The 20379-nt window shown below is 63.6% G+C and overlaps 1 protein-coding gene across 2 annotated transcripts; it reads right to left on the bottom strand.

Annotated features, from left to right (window-relative positions):
* Nucleotides 1–4195: 4195 nt before the first annotated feature.
* On the bottom strand, nt 4196–19111 carry FHOD1 (formin homology 2 domain containing 1). Of its 2 annotated transcripts, XM_068693749.1 has the most exons (25): nt 18869–19111; nt 13409–13515; nt 13263–13327; nt 11922–11989; nt 11727–11832; nt 11525–11619; nt 11058–11169; nt 10729–10823; nt 10497–10640; nt 10190–10395; nt 9997–10107; nt 9676–9699; nt 9398–9491; nt 9245–9300; nt 8508–8668; nt 7387–8297; nt 6984–7136; nt 6611–6793; nt 6245–6364; nt 5893–6054; nt 5632–5822; nt 5355–5547; nt 5107–5266; nt 4842–5018; nt 4196–4585 (listed from the first exon to the last, which is right to left on the bottom strand). In XM_068693749.1, the coding sequence occupies exons 1-25, from the start codon at nt 19037–19039 to the stop codon at nt 4503–4505; spliced, it is 3948 nt and encodes a 1315-aa protein (XP_068549850.1). In that variant the 5' UTR covers nt 19040–19111; the 3' UTR covers nt 4196–4502. The 2 variants fall into 2 exon arrangements, with proteins under 2 accessions (XP_068549850.1, XP_068549851.1); XM_068693750.1 differs by lacking the exons at nt 9245–9300; nt 9398–9491; nt 9676–9699 and having other exon boundaries at nt 18869–19109.
* Between the last annotated feature and the right edge of the window lie 1268 nt (nt 19112–20379).

Here is a 20379-nt window from a genome sequence, read left to right as displayed (position 1 = left end):
GTTAAGGTCAGGTGAGCATCACCACGTCTACCTGCTGTGGCCATCGTGGTGTTGGCCACAAATGTTGATTTTTACAAAGCTATTGGAAGGGCTGGGGCTTTGGAGAGGGGTTGTGGTGCTGGAAAGCACAGGGCAGCTCATCCCCAGGTGGTTCTGCAGCCTGATGTGACCGTACTGGTTGTGATGTTTTAGGAGGGGCAGATGCGCCCCTTCCAAATTCATCCACCTCCTCCAAATCTGGTCTTAATGTCAGTCTGTCCATCCATCCCTCCATCCCTTCCAGCATCCTGGCCGTGCCCTGGCGCACCTCTCCCCATGAAGGCAGGGGCTGGCGCGTGGTGGGGGTGTCCTTGGTGGCTGCTCCTTTGGAGACAATGCCCGGCCTTGTTCCCCTCCCCATTGCTCAACACCGCAGGGTGCCTCCCCACCGCCCCGCGCTGTTGGGAAACGCCGCCGAGATCCCCATTACCTTTTGACCTACTTGACGTCTCCCGTGCCCATTTGGCTAATTGCAGCTCACCTCCCGGGGCTGGAAGCGGGGCCGGGCAGGTGGCAGGTCCCCATGGGGGCTGGCGGCTTCCTCCTGCTCCCCTCGCCCTAGGCTGTTCCTACGGCTCGGCTCGGCGGAGCCTCCCATGACTAACAGGTTTTGAGATAATTGTTCCCCTCCCTAATCTCATCCGCAGAAGATTCATTACATTGTTTTCGAAATGCCACGAGCCATTTCCAGGGGCTCGGGGCCCGTGAGTGATGTGATTCATCCCGCACTGCTCCCACAGGTACTTTGTCTCCTCCAAAACAGCAGGTCCTTCTTCCACCGCTGTTATCTCCGCAGGAAACACCGCCCAGGTGAGCGCCCAGCAGGGCGCTTTGGCCTTTCTGGTGCTGCGACCCCCTTGGCCATCACTCGTGGGCAGGTGGCCCTGGGTCCCATCCAGCTCCGAGGGGATGGAGCCTGGTGGCACCTCAGGCTGGGGACAGTCCAGGAGCTTTTTGCTTGTTTTCTCACACTTTGCAGTGGTATTTTTTTTGCTTCTGTCATCTTCTGCATCCCAGTTGACGGCTTCAGCCTTACCCAGGGGCTTTGACCCCCATCTGTGGGGGTTTGCAGCTCCTGGTGGGGCTGGATGGACCTGGAGCAGCTCCAAGCACGCGCCCTGCGGCCAGCCAGCCTCCTGCACGGGCTGCTTCCCAGGAAAGGGCTTCTGGCAGGTGCTTAGTGCCCAGCCACGTACCCAGCCCGGATCTTTCTTGTTCTAAATCCCCTTTTCGGAAAATCCCGGGCTCTGACCTGTTGGTTCAGGTTGTGCAGGAGCTCCAGGTGTTTACAAAACACGTCCCCACTTCCAGCCGGATTCGTGGCTTCGGGAGAGGTTTCACCTTCTGGAAAGCCGTTCCCTGGTCTGACACGAAGCATTTCTGCTTGGATGGAGATCGCGTGTCACCATCCCCACCCAACCCTGGCAGCCTCCTCGCCCTGGGCTTCCTGCACCGTGGTGTCCCCGGGGCTGAGCTCCCCAGACACGCTGCCAAGAGCTGGATTAGCACCACGAGGACCTCGTGCCAGGGCTGGGAAGCTTTGGTGACACTCAGCTACTGCCACAGGCAGGGGTACCTGGCCCTGCACCCCTTCCCAGCATGGTACCCACGCCAGGCTGTGCCAGCAGAGGAGGGGAAGCTGGCTGGCATCTCCAACATCTTCATCCCTAGAGCAGCACAGGGCCAAACGCTTTTCTCCATCACATCAGCCCAACATCACTGCTTATCTCCCTTCCCTGCGGTTGCCGCAGGTCCTCAGCCTGGGTATTAGGGTGATGGAGCAAGCACGGCTTCCTCTTGGCCACGAGACCGGTCCAGGAGCATCCTCAGGTGACATCCTGCCTCCTCCGCCCCGAGGGACCAGGGCAGTAGGTCACAACCGTGGTGACCTGGATCCTGCCCTCCACCTCTGTGCTCCGTGCTGCCGGGAAGGGCAGGCGCAGAGCCGAGTGCGTCACCAGCCCGGGGTTGCTCAAGAGGCAAAGGATGAGTCCTGCAGCGGCGATGGCAGGAGGAATTTGGGGGAGGCACCTGGCAGGTGGCCAGGTCTTGCAAGAAGTTCTCTTGATGTGTCTCTAGCCCAGGAACAAACGCGAGGTTATGATGTCTGTGGTGCCCGAGCACGAATTTCGGGAGGGGTGGAGGAGGCAGGGGATGTCTCGGAGTGCAAGGGGACAGGCTCCTGCTGTCGTTCTTCGCACCCTAACGGCGAGGAGACAAACTGCTGCAGGAAATAGCAGAAACGGCACCAAATCCTGCTGGGCTCGTCCCTGCTGTCCTCTGCTCGCCTCTGCTTTCTGGAGCGGGGCCAGCACTTGGTGGGCTTCGGGGATGAGACCCGGAGAGAGTGTGGGAAGAGAGGAGCAGGTCCCAGCCAGGCGAACGAACATCCAGGACCAAGGACGTGGCTGTCACCTCCTGTGGCAGCGATCACCCGGCTGCAGGACATCTCACAGGGGACAGCATCTGCGTGTGTGGGAGGGGGAGATGTGTCCACCCCCTGGGCAGCAGAGGTGAGGAGAGCGAGCCGAAGGCCCCCAGGTGACTCCTTGGGGACCCAGGGGACGCGGGGTGCCGGGACAGGCGTTGTGGGGACACGGCCTCGGCGCGGTGCCGTGCGCGTGGCCGCCGTGCCCCCTCGTGGCAGCAGGACACAGCTGGGACAGTGGGTGGCCCGGGGCCAGCGGCACGCTGGTGGGTCTCCATGAGGATGGGGACAAGGAGAAGGGCCGGAGATGCCACCAGCAGCAGCCTCCAGCGCCCTCCTGGGGGTGCAGCACCCTGGGGCATCCCAAACGCAGCACTGCTGGTGGCACCCTGTCCCCAAGGAGCCCCCACGCAGCCCCCTGGGGACCCACGAACCTGCCTCTGCTCCTGCATCCCGACATCCCACTCCATCCCGGGGTGAGGGGAGGGGGTGGCACGCTTGCCTGATGGCTTTTTTGGCACCAGGCTCTAGTGCCGCGGCCAAGCCAAGCACTTTCAGGCGCCTCTCAAGGGCAGCGCGTGCTGGGGGCCGGGTAGGGAATCTTGGACACATCCCCAAGGCTGCAAAGCCAAAAAAACAGCTGGAAAATAAACTGAGAGGTTGGCGGAGGCCTTCAGTGAGGACACGGCCTCTGGGGGTGGCATTGCCTCGGTTTACCCACCCCGTGAGCCTGTGACATGTGGCATCCGAGGTGATGCACATGTTATTTCTGTCCCCTGGGCACCTCTTGTCCTCCATCTGGGGACCGACCTGAGCACCACGCCATGTCCTGCAGCACCTCTTGGACACCTGCAGCTCTTGGCACCTGGGTGACTTTGGGCACATGGGCTGGGGACCGAGGCCACCAGCGCATCCAACGTCCCCAGGGTCCGGTGGCGGGGAAAGACCCCGCGTGGCAGTGAAGGCGAGGAAGGAGCTGCCCTGCCTGGAGGAGTTTTTCTTCATTCTTTGAAAGCCACAGAGACCTGCTGTGCTGGATTGGGGGCCGGCAGCAGCGCCGGGGCAGCGGAGCTGTGGTGATGGATGACGTGACACCCTTCCCAAATGCCTGCGCCGTGGGTGGCGGCGCCCCAAGCACGGTGACCTCTGCTGTGGAAAGCGGTGAGACAGCTCCTGCCGCAGCAGGATGCTCAGAAATGGTACCCACCGGTTTTAATTAATGCCCAGGACGGCCAGGAGGTGGCACGGATATGGGGACAGGGAGCTGCTGTCCTCGTAAAGCTGGCCTGTCTGCCAAGTGCACGGAGATGGTGCCACATCCCATGCCCAGAGCCTGGTCCACCTAAAACACCCCAGGAGAGGGCTGTGAGGGAGCTGTGAGGTTTGAATGAGTGTTGCAGTGCTGCCCAGGCTGTATTTACCACGCCATGGCCTCGTGCTCCGTTCTGCCCTTGAGCGTGCAGCCTTGAGCCTGGCACGGCGCCGGTGGCAGTCCTCTTTCTGGCAAGGTCCCCTGGGTGTCCCGGTACGGGGGAATCATGCTGCCCCCAGGCTGTGAGCTGTGGGCTCCCTGCCCTCCTGCATGGGGGTCTCCAAGGGCTCCATCTCCACAACCTGAGCCCACCCTGCTCAGCACCGGGGTGCTGGCTGTCCCAGGGAGCATGGCCCCGGTCCCGAGATCCTCCAGCACCCCGCTCCAGGAGCAGGGACAAGGGACAACGCCACCAGCACACGCCACAACACTTTATTGCCACAGCTGCCGCTGGCCATCCCAGTTCCTGGAGGGGGTCCAGGCCAGGGCCAGGGCCAGGGCTGGGGTCCTCTCCCCTCATACTGCTCGGACCCCTCCACGACTCACACTCTCCTCGTCTCCTCCATCCTGGCCCCCACGGAGCAGCCTCACGGCCTCACTCCTGTCCTGTTCTGGAGCCGGACGCCAGACCAAGGGTGCTGAGCATGCCAGCGTCCTTCCCGCGTCCTTCCCTGCGGGGTGCGGGTGGCAGGGCCCCCCCCGGGTTGTAGGAGGGGGGTCAGGTCACACCTCCATGCCCGGCGCTCGCCCCAGCCCCAGCGCCTGCACCAGGTCGTCGCTCAGCCCGCTCTTCAGCGTCCGTCGCACTGCGGGGAGAGGAGACAGGGAATGGGGTGGCGTGGGGACAGGGACACGGAGATGGGAGTGGGACACAAGGATGGGAAACAGGGCATGGGGACAGAGATGGGACAGGGCATGGGGATGGAGACGTGCAGATGGGAAAGAGCATCTGGGCTGGGACATGGGGTTGGGAGAGCACAGGGACAGAGCAAGGGGACAGAGCACAGTGGCAGGGACACAGAGGTGGGATGGGACATGGGGACAGTGGCAGCGGGGACTCACAGGACTTCCTATTGCCGCGGGACCTCCTGCGCTCCTTGTTGGCGCAGGGCCGGGGGTTGGCGCTCTGCGTCACCGACTTCACCAGGCGGTCCATGATCTCATCCGAGGCGTCATCGGGCGAGCTGGGGACGTCCTCCTGGGCTGGGGAGCCTTGGGTTGGGGTGACATGCCCTGTCCCTGCGTGGGGGGTATGAGGATGCTGGCATCAGCCGGGTGTCCCCATGGGCCACCCCGCTCTGCTGTCCCATCCCCAACCCGCTCCTACCCCTGCTGGGTCGGCTGCGTCGTGCGGGGACATCTGTGGGCAAGCTCAGGACACTTTTCATGCTCTCATGGCCTTCCTCTGCCTGCTCCTGCTGCTTGGGGCTGGCCGACACCACAGCAGGCGCCGCGGTGGCCTCGGCGATGCCGGAGAACTTCTCGGTCTGCAGGCGAGCAAGAGGTGGCTGTTGGGGACACGGGGTGGCCCTCGGGGTGTGCTGGGGGGGTGAGGGCAGCGGGGTGGCCCCGTACCTCGGTGATGAGCCTCCCGCGGGTCTTGTTGCGCTCCCGGTGGGCGGCACGTTTCTTCTGCTGCTGCAGGACGCGCTCCCGGCACGTGCGGTACTCCAGGGCGAACTCCCGCAGCAGCTTGCAGATGGGCATCACCTTCACGTCCCGCACGGCGCTGGCCGGGTACCCCAGGTACAGCAGGAAGGAGTGAAACCTGCAGGGATCCCGGTCACCGTGGGGCTTTCCCCAATACGGATGGATCATGAGGATGGGGGTCTGCCCGCGGGGAGATGCCCACCTGTTGAGGACGCGCCTGTGGACCACCTTCAGGACGACGATGCGCTGGGTGCTGTCCTTGAGGAAGTCCGTCAGCTTGCTCTTCAGCACCGGCTTGGTCTCGTGCTTGGCGATCACCTTCAGGTTGTCCCAGGAGGCCCGGCAGCGCCGCTCCAGCTGCACCAGGCTGTTGGCCAGCTCGTCAAAGTCCACCTGGAGGAGGGAGACGTCAGCCCTCGGGGTGGTGGTGGGGTGGAGATGTGGGCTCTGGGCTTGGCCTCACCTTGGCGGAGCGCGTGATGGAGGCGATCTCCGAGTAGAGGTCGGTGGTTTCTGGGAACTTCTCCACCACCATCTGGCAGAGGTGGTGCAGCAGGGACTGCCGGTGCACCGTGTCCTTCACTTCCGAGACCTTCTCCAGATAGCCCAGCTCAAAGCCTCTGCTCTGAAACCCCAACAGACTCAGCAGGGCCCCTCCATCCTCCCACCCTCCAGCAGACCACGTGCACCACCCAGCCTCAGGCACCTTCCCAAGCCTCGTGGGGTCCCTCTCAGGTACCCGACGTGCCGTGGTCAGCCCCACTACCCTCGCAGCACCCAGGACTGGCTGCGTCCCCCCGCACCCCGTTCCTCACCTGGGAGCCGTTCAAGAAGTTGCCCATGGCCAGCAGCGTGGCCAGGATGCACTTGAAGGTGTGATTTTTGGCCAGCTGCTCCATGCCCACTTTCAGATCAAACAGCGGCTCTGCAATCTCCTGGATGAGGACGGGGGCAGGTCAGACCCCTTGGGTGTCACCTCCCTTGGGGGCTTCAGCATTTGCTCTCAAACATGAGCACAACCACCCCATGCTTGCCTTAGGGACCTGCAGCCTGTCCCCAACCAGAAGGACACCTCCCGTACTCAGACATGGCCACGTCCCACCAGGAACACACGGGGCTCATCCCAGGGACCCCGCTGGGGCTGGCAGTGGTGGGGGGAGATGGGGTAGGTGGTCCTGTACCTGCTCCAGGCTCTCGTAGTCCAGCTTGAAGGCCCAGAGCTGGAGCCTGGCCGTGAGGTCGCTGATGGAGGACAGGGAGAGCAGGAACTGCTCCGCAGAGCCCAAGGGCACGTCGGGGTTAGCCAGCTGGGCCTCCTGGATCTTCTGCTTCTCCTCCTCAGTCGGGACCATGGTCAGGATTTTCTAGAGCAGGCAAGGGGACACGTCAGGACTCCAGCAACACCACCACTCCCCATGCTGGTGGGAGATGCGACGTGTTGCCCCAACGCCATCTACATCGTGCCACACTGGCAGCATGGGCATGGGGACCTCCTGGCTGGGGGAAAAGACCCGCACGAGGTGGGAAAAGACCCTGTGGGGCCCAGCTGCTCACCTCGATCCCTTCCTTATTGACCGCAAACTCATCGAAGTTGAGCACGGCCGTCTTGATGATGTGGACGGGCGGCAGCACCGTGAGGCCGATGTTGATGGCGTTGCTCCTCTTGGGGTCCAGCACCACCACCACCTTCTTCCCGTCGGTAGCTTTCTGCAGGGAGGACAGGGCGGAGGCTGGCAGCCAGGCAGAGGGCTCACCTTCACGAGAGCACCATGGACATGAGCCGGAGACGAGCAAATCCATGCACCAACCATCCGCCCTGCCCCAACCTCCCCGCTGAGCCTCGGGGCTGCGGGTACCCATCAGCACAGGGTCGGGGTGATGGTGCATGCCCAGGAGCCCCAGGTGAACCAACAGTGCCCCAAAGTCCCCCCAGCTGATGGTGCCAGCCTGCTGGTACCTTGGAAGCCGGCACCTCCTTCGCCCGGGACTCGAAGAGATGCTCCAGTTTGGCAGTGTTGACCTCAACGCTCTGCAGGGACGCCCACAGCGTCGCCCGCCCGAACCTGCCCGGCCCCACAGAGCCATCCAGCTGCTTCAGCTCCTTCCAGAAGAGCTTCACTGTCCTCTTCTTCTTGGCTTGGGAAGGGCCATCAGTGGTCGAAGCGCCTGAGAACCCCGGAGGGGGTGGGCAGCCGGGGACCATAGGAGGTGGAGGGGGAGGTGGTGGGCAACCAGGGGCCATAGGAGGTGGAGGGGGGGGTGGAGGACAGCCAGGGGCCATGGGAGGTGGAGGGGGAGGTGGTGGGCAGCCAGAGTCCATGGGAGGTGGAGGGGGAACCATGAGAACTCCAGCGCTCGCTGCCTGGATGCCGGGAGGAAGGAAGGAGCCATTGGCTATGGGCCCCGTGTCCAAGATGTCAAAGTCTTCCTCCTCCCCCAGGTCGGTGAAGTCCAGGTCCTTGATCTTCAGCTGCGCGGGGCTGGCCTGAAGGTGCTCCCACGACAGCTCCGTGTCCTTCTTGATGGGCATCATCATGGTGTTCTCCAGCTTCTGCGTGTGGGTCTCGGCGTCGATGTTGGACGCGGCACGTGCCAGCTTGGCGTGGGCGCTGGCCACCGGCCCATCCGGAGCCCTGCCGTGCAGCCAGGTGCTCTCCGGCTCCCGACCACCGTGTCCCTCAGCACTGCCCTGCCTGGTGCCCGTCTCCTCCTCGCCGTGGTACTGGGAGGACGACAGCCCCTCGGGGAAGACCTTCTGCCTCCCCAGCTCCGAGGAGCCCTTAGCGTAGAGCATGTCCAGCATGAACTTGGTGTCGGAGGAGATGGCGCTGCAGGAGTCGGTGGTGTCCTGACGGCCCGCGTGGGACCCTGCAGGGAGATGGGGAAAGGGTGAGACAGCCTGCCCAAGGGGCTGCACGTCAAGTTTGGGGCCCGTTCCCTGGTGGGAGCATGCTTGGACATTGCCATTTGGAGAGGGATGGCACCCGCACCTCCATGGCACCCAACATCATGGGCTAGAGGAACCACCAACACCCACCCCCAGATCCTGGTGGGCTCCAACCCCATTCCTGCACGTACTCATGCTGTGTGGCTCCATCCCAGGCTCAGGGGTGCTGCTGTCCCCATCCCAAGCGGCGAGATGCTCCGGAGCAACATCGCTGAGGATCTCGAGCCGTCCCTTGGCCATGGCGGAGATCTTCTCCTTCTGGGCAGCAGCCAGGTTCTCCAGGAAGCGAGCTCTGCGGGACAGGGGCAGCCATCAGCTGGGGACACCAGGGGGCAGGGGAGGTGGGGACGGGCAAACCACACCACATGGCACCACACAGCAAGCACCACACGGGCCGGGTCCGGCACCAAAACCCCTGGCACCAGCCGCACCACAGCAGGGTCCATCCATGCCCCTCAGCTGCCTCCAAGCCCTTCAGAGAGATGGGTGATGCCACCACGGCTCAGGGATGGGGATGCCACAGCCCACCAGGAGCTGAAGGCAGGGGAAGCATGGCCATGTAATGGGCGACGCTGGCAGGGACCCCCGGAGGTCACCTGGCCCAAGCCCTGCTCCAGCAGGGCCACCCCGAGCAGGTTGCCCAGGACCATGCCCAGGTGGCTTCTGAGCATCTCCAAGGCTGCAAACTCCACCACCTCTGCCACCATCGCTCTTTGGTCCCAAGCTGGTGTTCACCACGACCCAGGAGGGCACCACGGTGGAGCTGGGGACACACGAGGACCCTCCTCCTGCTCCTCGGCCACCCAGGGCCAGATTCCTACAGCCTGAGGAAGCGCATGCCTGGAGACACACGCATGCCTCTACTTACTCAAACCTCCTCAGAATAGGCTTGTCCCCATGCAAGGAGGGGGCATCCTCCCGCCTGAGGGAAAACAGGGGTTAGCCCCCGCTAACGGGGGTCTCCTGCACCCACCCCCCAGCCCCACAGCATGGCCTGGGGCCCCCCATCAAGAACTCCCCTTGCCTGGGTGCCGCATGGTGCTGGCGACGTGGGGGCACCGTCCCCATCATCAGAGCCACCAGGGAGGTTCTTGTGGACGATGCCAGCTCCAGGGCTGTGCCACCAAGGGGGAGCACCATTAATGGGGTTTGGAGGGCGCTGCCACCCCGAGTGGGACCCCGGTGGCACGGGGGTCCCGGCCATCCAGCCAGGACACAAGCAGAGGAGATGCAAGGGCTGGGGACAGCAAGCGGGGTGCGCCGGGAGGCATCACACGCGTGCAAAGCCTGGGCACTTACCAGACAGGGACAGGTTGGTGCAGCCTGCAAAAGGAAAGATAGAAAGAGTGGGCAGAGGAGAGAATCAGCGTGGCCAGAGAAGAGGAGCAAGGGGGAAGAGATGGAGCTGGAGAAGAGGCGTGCGTGCCCCAGTGGGGCCAAATGGTGCTGTGAAAGCCCTGGCTGGGCCACCTCGGACTGTCCTCTCCTGGCTTGTGCATCCTGCCCAAACCCCGCTGCATCCCCAGTGCCCCCTTGGGACGGGTGCCCCCCAGCAGGGACACGGTGGTGGGACCCTCCTCGCCTCCATCCCCAGGGCACCATCCCCGCCTGGCTGCTTACTTGTACACGCTCCTCTCCCCAGGGCCCGGGGGCTGCTCCTTCTCGGGTGAGGTGCACGGCAGAGACAGCCTCAGGCTGGACGTGCTGTTGTAGGTGCTCCTTGGGCATGGCCTGGAGAAAGAGGTGGCACTGATGGAGACCTGGGGGGGGACTCCCCTTCCCGCATCCCGGCATCCTCACAGCCCATACTTACTCTGCTGGGATGCTCGGCTCGGGGCTGTCCTCAACGGGGGGCTCCTTTGGGGTGCTGGGGGTCCCTGGCACGGGCTGGGGGTCGGGGCTGGGCTCGGCACAGCTGCCCTGGGCACGCCACCCGCGCCGTCCCTCGTCTGTCTTCCTCCTCTCCTTGCGCCCGCCCGGTGACGGCTCCTCCACCCCATCCTCCAGCTTGAGAGCGCTCTGCGGAGGGGATGGGGACGCCCGGTGAGCCCCCAGGCACTGCTCCCACCCCACACCCCCACCCTCCCCAGGGAGATGGACGTGGACATCACCCCACTCACTTCGTAGAGCACAAACTGCTGCTTGAGGTCGAGGTCGGTGCCCTTGCTGCTCAGGTACTGCTGCACCACCGTCTCCATGCCCTGCTGCTCCAGGCAGTCCGTCACGTCGTAGAAGGAGTCCTGGTCCGGGAGGGCAGCCAGTGTCTGGGCAGGAGCAGAGGGACAGGGCTGGGACGGGCGCGATGGGGACAGGGTGACCCCACGGCACGGCACGGCCACCCCCGGCACCGACCTTGTTGATGAGCGTCATCGCGAACACCAGCAGCTCCGTGTCGGCCCCGTTGCGTTGCTGCAGGATGGCCATCAGGTTGGACCACGGACACACGCCTGGGACAAGCGAGGGGCGCAGGTGACACCAGGGCTGCAGCTGGGGCAGGTTTGGGACGCAGCACGCTGCACCCCCAGCGTCTCCCCCCATCCCCATCCCTGCTGGGGGCTCTTGGTGGGCTACCACGGGCCGTGGCCATCACGTAGAGGGTTGGCATGGGACAGACAACGCGTGTCCTCTGTGCCAAACCATCCCCAAGCAGGGATCCCGCTGGCAGCTGGGGCTGCGCTCACCTCTCGCCTGGTCCACGGCATTGACGGCGCGGATGAGGAGCAGGGCGTTGGGCTCCGTGTACTCCACGAACACCAGCAGCAGCTTCAGTGCCATCTTTACCACCAGGCGGAACTGGGACGAGGGACAGAGGCCGTGGCAGGGCGCTGCCAGCACCGGGTGGCTGTGCCCGTGCCTCAGGGCTGGTGGCTTCACCAGCAGCTTTGGGGCCAGGTCACGGTGCTGTGGGGCTAGGGTCCTGCAGCTGGGATCCTATGGGCACTGGGAAGGGGCTTGGGGTGGGACCCCCCTCTTATGTTCAACCTCTGTGCCCAGGAGCATGGTCACATCTGTCTGGGGACGCTGGGTGACTTCTGTGAGCAGCACCCAACGAGCCTGAGGGTAGGATGGCACCAAACCCATCCTGAAGGCGAGGTGTGGGGTGAACCCCCCAGGGGACAGCCACAGAGAGGGGGACACTGCTGCTTACCAGGCTTCCCGACAGCGTGTACAGCCACTGGACGGTCTCGTTGTGGTTGATGACGCCCAGCATCCCGTCCACGAAGAGCATGATCTGGCTCAGGGCTGCAAGGCAAGGTCAGGGGATGGCGGCCACCCCGAGCAGCAGCCTCCTCCACCCTGCAACAGGGACACCCCCAGCCCTCCGCCACCCCCTGGACCAAAGTACCGACCACGGAGGATGTAGTTCTGGTAGTTCTGATCAGCTTCTGCCCCCACTTTGATCAGGCACGTCAGCCCATCCAGGTTCACAAACTCGGGCACCAGGTCCTTGTCCTCCTGCGGGGAGAAGCCCAGGCGTTGTCCCAGCGCACGTGGTGGGGACGCGGCCAGCCCCGGGCTGGGGACACGGACCTGGGGTCACCTACCTGGAAGAGCTGCTTGAGGGAGAAGAGGGAACGGCGCAGCTCCGGCCCCTGCGAGTTGTACAGCTTCTCTGCAAGGAAAAAGGTTGGAACAGGCTGCCCGGGGCAGTGCGGGCGTCCCCATCCCTGATGTGTTTCGGAGACGCGTGGACGTGGCACTAAGGGACATGGTTAAGTGGTGGGACTCAGAAGGTCAAGTGGTTGGGCTTGGAGATCCTGAAGGCCTTTTCCAACCTGGGTGTTTTTATAATTTTATGGAACAGGAGATGTGAAGAGATGGCCTGGCCAGGAGCTCCGAAATGCTCCCAGCGCCAGCACTGACTCTCCAGGGCATGTGGCCACATGGGGTGGAACAGCAGCAGCTCCCCCACACCCACAGCTGCTTATTTCAGCACTGCCACCTTCCTATTTTCTTTCTTCTTTTTTTTTTTTTTTTTTTTTCTTTTTGATTTTTCTGCACAGACATAAATATCCCCTCCGGTTTCCTGCGCAGAACCGAAACAGGAACACGGGCAGGAGGCAGAGCCACTTTTAGCCATTCCTCCCCACCGCGTGGGAGCAGCAGCCCCCGGGCAGTGCTGACCCTGTGTGAGATTTGGGGGCATCTCAGGAACCATCCCACCCTGCCAGGATCACCCACCACGGGGCACTGGGCATCGTTACACCAACTCTGCCACCCTTCCTTGTCCCTGTCCCGTGGCTGGCAGCCCTCAAAGGAGGCTCGCAGCTCACCAAATCCATTTTCCTCTGTTTCTCTGCTTTTCTATTTATTCCTTCTTTAAAAATAGCTGCGTTTCTGGTTTCCTCCCGCTCGCCCGCTCTGAACTCCAAATTGCATTATCTGAGCATCCCGAGTTCCCCGGGTCAGGTTCGGAGCTGTAACGAGCCCCAGGCCAGCTGCCCACGCTGCTTCCCAGCCAGGCCAGCGAGCGCTCTGCCAAACCCCAGCTCCCGGCATCCTCCCGGCCGTGCTGCTGGGGCCGACGGGGCCGGGGCACGGAGCAACCCAGAGCCTGGGAACCGCGAGCGGGGAGCGCGACCCCGACCCCGGCCCCGGTCCCTGCCCTCCCCTCCCAGCACCGCTCCGCTCCGCGCTGGCTTTTCCCCCTGCTCCGGATGGAAAGACTCGAGCTGTCCGAGCGCTCTTGTCCCCGTGCAAGCCGTTTGTTTGCATTCTCCACGGCTATATTTAGGTCTTGCCTGGATGACCCAAAATACCCGTGGCGTGCAATGCGCTCCCGGCCTGAGAAGCAGCAGCCCCGACCTGCGGGGCGGGGAGGACCCCGGCAGCCTCGTGGCACCACGAGGCCACCCCCACGGCCACCGCCACCCAGCCCGGCTCACCGATGATGGCGTGGACGCGGACGGAGAGCTGGGTGCGCAGGATCAGCGTCGGCCGCCGGCCCTTCCTGGGGCGAGGGGGACGGAGGGTGAGCGCCGGCGCTCGCTCACGCGGCGTCCCCGTGTCCCCGGTGCCCTGCGTGCCTCACCTGACCTCCTCGTAGAAACCCTCCAGGTCATCCTTCTGCTCCAGCAGGGACAGGTCGAGGTCCAGGTAGTGGCCGGACGGGGAGATCTGCAGCGTGCAGTCCTCCAGCTGGGAATGCAGACAGCCGGGATGAGACACGAGCCACCAGGATGGGACAAGAGCCACCGTGCCCACCTCGTGTCCTCACCGGTGACAGCGATGTCCCTCCTGGCTGTGTAATTCACGTCCTGCAGGACCACCTCGTCCCCCCTGCAGTGCCATCCCCACAGGGACGTGTCCTCCCTCCCCGCACACCGCCAGGAAAGCCCAAGGAACCAGCATCGGACTTTGGGGGGAAACACGAAGCCCCACACCAGGAAAAAACACAGGGCGAGGGTGGCACCCGTGCCACCGACTGTCCCTGGGGTGGGGGACCCAGCCTGATGCTGCCAGCGTGTCCCAGCAGTCGTGGCAGGGCTGGTTTTCTGCCTCACCCCCGCAGCAGCACGCACACCACGGCGAGCCCCGCGCGGGTTTCCCTGTGGCTGTGGGTGCCTGACCTGCCCCGTATGACTCAGCCCCGCTCCCGGCCACGTGGCGGGGTGGGGAAGCACCAAACCCAGCACTGCTCCTGCTCCTATCGCATCCTCTGCGTCTCGGCGTGCCTGCCGTGCCGTCCCATATCCCTCAGGATAGATCCCTGTTATTAATGTCACCGCTCTGCCAGTGTCCCCGCTGCTTCCCAAGGGCTGGGAGAGCTGTCGACGTGCTGGAGCAGGCTGGCAGAGCACCACCAGCTCTGGATACAGCCCCTGCGCCACCCTGTGCTTGCTCTCCATTGAGTCACAAGCCCGTAAAACCTTTGCACATCCAACCTCACCGCCTGCACGTCTCCAAAACCAGAAGCCAGAAGTGCATCGTGCCACACGTGCTGGGATAACAGCCTGGCGTCTGACCGAGCCTCCCGGAAAATGGCAATTTGGCAGGGCAGCGCTGCCGGGCGAGACGCAGTCGTTGCGTTGTTTGCATCGCTCTCCACCCAGCCACGGCAACACAAGCAAACACCATCCGAGGGCTTGCTTGCAGGGGAAAGGCTTCGAATCCTGCTCCGAGGCTTCTCCTGGGCTTCCCTGCACCCTCCCAGGCGCAGCAGGATGAACCAGCACCCGGGTGCAATCAAACACAGCAAAAAGCAGCTCCCAAAGGAAAAAAATTTGCCTCCGCTCGGCTGCCAGAGCCCTGCAAGCCGGAGATAACATCCACAGCTCCTATCGGGGCCGCTGACATGGCCCAGCTGGCGGCCGCGCGCTTCCCGTGCGAGCTTGGCCCTGCTCCCCACGAGGGATGCTCTGAGCCCAAGGGCTGCTCCCGCCCAGTAAATGCCATCCCCTGGGGATGGGATGGGGACAGGGACAGGCTGTCCCACGCCGGGGCTGCCCTGCCAAGCCTCCCAGCTTGGCATTTCCATGCCGGACCTCACCGCTGGGCTTGCTCCTGCACCCTCGGACAAGGGTTTAAAAGAACCGAGCCTTGCGGTCACGCTGCTGGGGACAGCACGGTGGGGCCACAGGGTGACAGCAGCTCCCAGAGCAGGGCTGTGTCCCCGATCCAAGCCCTGGTGTCACCAGGAAGCTTTGATCCATCTGCCTCCGGCATGGGAAAGCGTCTTAAAACGGCACAGGGCCGCAGTGAGCCCAGGGACTAAGCGGGGCAGGGGGAAGGAGGAGAGCATCCCACGCTCGCAGCTCCGGCACGCGGCTCCCAGAGCGCTGCTGGCGTCCTCCAGGCAGCGGGCAGAGAAGTTTGGGGACCTGCTGGGACCACAAGTCCCAGGTTTGATGTAGCTGATGAGGGAGCATCCATCACGCTTGGGACCAAGACAACCCGCCCTGGGTGCAGCAGCCTGGCGCTGCTCAGAGGTGTGACCTGCCCTGAGCTCCTACCCTGTGTGAGCAGCAGCTCCCCAGAAATCCGTAACAAGCTGGAGAACAGCCTCTGGCCTCCCCTGGCCTGCAGGAGGATGCAGCATCCTCCTTATCTGCCAGCTGCAGAAGCACTTCCCCCCCCGTCTCTAACACTTTCTTCTTTTTGGCAACCACAATTTCCCAACTTCGTCGCTCTGCGTAATGCTCTGGGCGGCTCTAAGAGAGCACGTTTAAAGGAACTCTTTGGTGGCAACATGGGACATGGGCATGGCCCTCGCCCCCTTGTGCTGGCCTCGGGACAGACCCAGATCCCAAACCAGCCCCAGCTGGGTAAGGAAAAACCCAAAGATGCTTTTGAACCCCTGCCAGAGGCTGGTGTTGGGGCAGAGCCAGAGCAACGCCCGGATTGCGAGCCGGAGAGAGCCGTGCCGTGGGACGCCCCACACAGCTCTTCTGGGAAGGGGAATTTGCTGAAACCAGCGCTATCTGTTCCAGCTGAGGCTCAGACTTGAAGCAGCACTTGAACACGAGGCTCAGGATGAATTTTACACAGCGTGAAGCAGGACCAGGCAGCAGCTGGAGCAATGTCTGCAGCATCTGCGTGGCACCACTGTGCGCCCCACGCCTGGGGCTGCCACCTCTGTGCACTTCAGACTCGGGCAAATCTCTTGTGCCAGCAGACCCAGCTCGCTCTCCAAAACACCTCCTATAACATCTGTAGGTGCCTGCAGCTTCTCTTCTGAACTCTTCCCACACCCGGAGGCGATGGCAGAGGAGAAGGACAGGGCCGTGGGCAGCTCTCCCCGCGCAGGAGCAGCCCCACCGCGCAGCCGAGGGCACGCACCGTGCGTCGGGCACCTGGGTTCGCTCTGGGGGTGTTTATCACCAGGGCGCTCAGTTGCTGCCTCCTGCCCTGCCCTGCCTGACGGATGGCAGCACATGGCTGGGAGCACTGCCCATAAGGGCAGGAAAAAAATAAATAAAATGAAGGCAGGAGGGCTCTGGAGGTCACCCAGCCCCGAGCTGGCCCAGAACTGCGCACTTGCTCACATGCTGCCCTCTCCACCCAGGCCTGAGCTCCTGCATCTCAGCACCCACGGCTCAATAACCCCCCAAATCCACCAAAATCCAGAGCTCCGGGCACTGGGAGCACAACCCACTGTGCTGACGCAGCAGTTTTCTGCTCTCCTGCAGGTTTCCTGGCGAGGAACAGTTTTGGTTTCACAACAGTTTGGAAAATCCCTGGCCTGGGGGATGAGACAGCGCTGGTGTGGGGCACGGGTCAAGGGAGCGCGGTGGCTTCTGGAGAGCGAGGGGACACCAAGGCAGGGGCAGTGGTGGCACAGAAACGGCCTCGCTGGCACCCTCTGCAATCCCATTCTGCAGCCCCAGCGCCGCTCTGGCTGTGCCCAGCAGCCTGGTTTGCAAAGGGATCTCTGTTCCAGCGGTCACATGCTGCTGTAGAAAACACGGGTTTTGCAGAAAAACACTTGGAGGGGTTTAAAAACACACCCGCACCCAGAGGGAGCATCACCCAGCGGAGCTGCAGAACTGCTGGAAGCGAAGACGAGATAGCATCAGCCCGAAGCAGAACAATGAGGCTGGGGAAAACAAAGCGGGAAGGGGAAAACAAAGCGGGAAGGTATTTCAGGCACAAAGACGCTTTCCGGAAAACATGAAAAAGCCATCAGCTGCGGGGAGAGGAAGCGCCGAGGGTGTCGCAGGGCAGGACGGGCTGTTCACAGGGACACGCAGAGATGTCAGTGCGAGAAGCTCTCTGCCCCAGCAAAAGGCAGGGAGGGCAAATCCCTCGTGGGATCTGCTCGGTCCCTGGGGCAGGTTGTCCCAAGGAGACTGCTCGGTTCTCTGAGAATGTGCAAGGACCCGGCCAGGCTCCGTCCTGGTCTCCTCAGGAGTGTGCTGCTGAGCAGCCTTCCCAGCTGAGCTTTCACAGCAGATTTATAGGGGGAAAAATTAGTAATAAAAAAAAAAAAAACTGTCTGCTCATTTACTAATTTTAGCGCGGTGAGTAATGGAGCGGAGAGCAGCACCTGGCACGGCGGGCACGTCCAAACGATGGGAGATGTTGTGCCAGGATAAGGCTACCCCGGGGTGCCAGCTCCTGATTCGGACCCAGCCCGTGGGATGGGAGAGCACTGCAGGGCAGGAGGCTGGCGGCGGAGGCACCGGCACGCACGAGCCCCAGCGAGCATCCCTGTGCCCGCGGTGGCACCCCGGGACCGCGATCCCGTTACAGGCAGCTCCTGCCCGGGGAGGAGGACGCATGCCTGAAATTTGAGTTCGCTCCATTCGTCATGTCTCGGGCTGTTTGTTCCCAAACAGACTCCGTTTAGTCACCGCCTAAAAATCCCATGACGGTGACAACATGAGATGGGGCTGCTCTGCTCCAAGAAAAATGAAAGTGGGGATGAAAGGAGCTTGTTTGGCTCAGGGAAAGGGCTCAGAGCAACCCCCTTCCCATTGCCCCCTCCTGTCCCTGTCCCTGCCTTTGTTCCTGCGGTGCCGCAGGCTGCAGGAGGGAGATGCTCGGCCATCGGTGAGGTGCTGCCAGGTCTCATGCCCACGGGGCCGTGTTCGGAAGGCAGAAAACCAGCGGGAGGTGACTGTAGAGGATGCGCTGAAAGCATCACGCTAACAGAAGACTCCTGGCTGGGAAAGTCCCCAAAGAGAGGAGGCTCCAGGTTCCCCGTTCCCTCTCTCCCAGCCCGTATCATGAGCCTGTGTCCTCCGCTGCCCACAGCACGCCGGAGGAAGTCGCTCAGCACGTTTCGTGGAGCGCACGCGTTTCCGCACGGCTTTCCAGCCCCGCCGTGCAAACAAAAGCCATGGGATGGGGGCTGGTGGCTCTGAGGCTCCATGTGCTGCAGTGGGGCCACCCGGATCCTGCCCACGGCGTTTGGCAGCCGGAGGGCTCAGCTCCGCTCCGTTACAGCGTGGCACGGGGGCGCGCTCCCCAGCAGCGGTGCTGCCGCCACCCCGGGTCCCTGGCACACGCGGGCAGGGTGTCTGTCGGATGGGAAACCGCCTGAACATGAGCAGCCACTTCCTCCGAGACGACTCACGAGGGGCCGGATGAGAAATGGCATCACCCACCGGTGGGGCTCGCCAATTCCGCCGTGACTCAGGAGGCAGCGAGGGCCCCCGCTCCTGCGGGCCCCGGGGTTCTCCGCAAGCAGCTCGGGGACGCGCGGTGCCACCGCCTGCGCCCGGGTCACCCCAGGGAGCCGCCGCGTCCCCATGGCACCGCACGGACGCACGGACACACAGACACAGAAGCTCTTTGCCCTTGCAGGGATGGAGCCGAGGCTTTGCTTGCTCTCCCTGCACATTTTCCCGACCCCCCCCAGGCTCATCCATCCCCTCCCGACCCCTCTCCATACCCCGAAGCAACCGCGCACCGGGGAGCCCCCATCCCCGCGGCCAACCCCCACCCACAAAGCGCTGCCCGGGGATGCTCAGCAGGGTCCCGGCAGCCCCTCTCCGCACGGGACCCCCCTCCCAGCCCTCCCAGCCCTCCCAGCTCCCCCCCTTTTTACCGGCAGCGGCGCTCCGAGCAGCCGGTGCAGCGCGGGCAGCTGCGCGCCCAGGGCCAGCGCCTCCTCCACGGCGTAAACCGGGGCTCGGCGCGGCTCCGGGAAGCTGCCGCAGCCGAAGGGGTCGGCATCCTCCAGGTACTGGACCCGGCACTGCACCGTCCCCTCCGCCATGGCGGCACCACCGCCGCTGCCGCCGCCCCGCGCCCGCAGCAGCTCCCGGGGGGGGGAGGCAGCCGCCCCGGCACCGCCCCGGGGCCGCCCCTGCTAACGGGGAACGCCCCGCGCTCGGGCGCCCTCCGCGGGTGCACGCGGGGATGGTAAGGGGTTTGTGCTGGGTACGGGTGCGCGGGGATGTGCCATCGTGCTCCGGGCGCACGGGGATGCTCTGGGTACCCTGGGGTGCTCCGGGTGTGCCAAGGTGCTTGGGGTGTGCACGGGTGGTCAGGGTACCTCGGGATGCTCGGGGTGTCCCAGAGGATGCTCAGGGTGCTCCGGGATGCTCCAGGTGCACAAGGATGCTCTGGGTACCCTGGGATGCTCTGGGTGTACCAAAATGTTTGGGGTGTGCAAAGATGCTTGGGGTGCCCCAGAGGACGCTCAGGGTGCTCTGGGATGCTCCGGGTGCACAGGGAAGCTCCAGGTACCCCAGAGCACACTCAGAGTGCACAGGGATGTTCAGGGTACCCCAGAGGATGCTCAGGGTGCTCTGGGATGCTCCAAGTGCACAGGGATGGTCTGGGTTCTCTGGGATTCTCGGGGTGCCCCAGGAGATGCTCAGGGTGCTCCAGGATGCTCCAAGTGCACAGGGATGCTCTGGGTACCCTGGGATGCTCCAGGTGTGCCAAGATGCTTGGGGTGTGCAGGGTTGCTCAGGGTGCTCTGGGATTCTCCAGGTGAACAGGGATACTTTGGGTACCCCAGAGCATACTCGGGGTGCACAGGGATGTTCGGGATACCCCAGAGGATGCTCAAGGTGCTCTGGGGTGCTCCAGGTGCACAGGGATGCTCAGGGTGCTCTTGGATGCTCAGAGTATCCCAGATGCTTGGGGTGTGCAGGGAAGCTCCGGGTGCCCCGAGATGCTCGGGTTGCGCAGGGATGCTCAGAGTACTCCGTGATGCTCTGGGTGCTTTGGGATGCTTGGGATGCTCTGAGTGCTTTGGGATTTTCAGAGTGTGCAGTGATGTTTGGGGTGCCCCAGGATGTTCTGGGAATATCCTCGCCCAGGACAGAGACCCGGGTGGGCGGCAGTGCTGCACCCTCTGCTCTGGCAGCAGGAAGGAAGGTGACGGGCAATTTGGGGTGATGCTGCTTTCCTTTTCACAGCCCGGCCATACAGCGATGGCCCTGGGTGAGAGCTGGGGTGGTGGGGTGAGGGCAGGGAGCACGAGAGCAGGTCCAGGCACCAGTGCCAGAGCGGGCTCCCAGTACAAGAAGGACTGGAGAGAGTCCAGCGGAGATGTCGGGGCATTGGCACAGGCCGGGTGACAAAAGCCAGCCCCTGGCAGGATGA

This window comes from Anas acuta, chromosome 10 (assembly GCF_963932015.1).
Source record: "Anas acuta chromosome 10, bAnaAcu1.1, whole genome shotgun sequence".
In the NCBI taxonomy this organism is placed as follows: domain Eukaryota; kingdom Metazoa; phylum Chordata; class Aves; order Anseriformes; family Anatidae; genus Anas; species Anas acuta.
This window is presented reverse-complemented; position numbering and strand designations above follow the sequence as displayed.

Coding starts and splice junctions, on each gene's coding strand:
- FHOD1 (XM_068693749.1), bottom strand. CDS start 19,039: ATGGCGGAGGGGACGGTGCAGTGCCGGGTCCAGTACCTGGAGGATGCC. Junction 9,492..9,675: donor CACCAACCTGTCCCTGTCTG/GTAAGTGCCCAG, acceptor TTGGTGGCACAG/CCCTGGAGCTGGCATCGTCC. Junction 6,794..6,983: donor TCAATAAGGAAGGGATCGAG/GTGAGCAGCTGG, acceptor TGCCTGCTCTAG/AAAATCCTGACCATGGTCCC.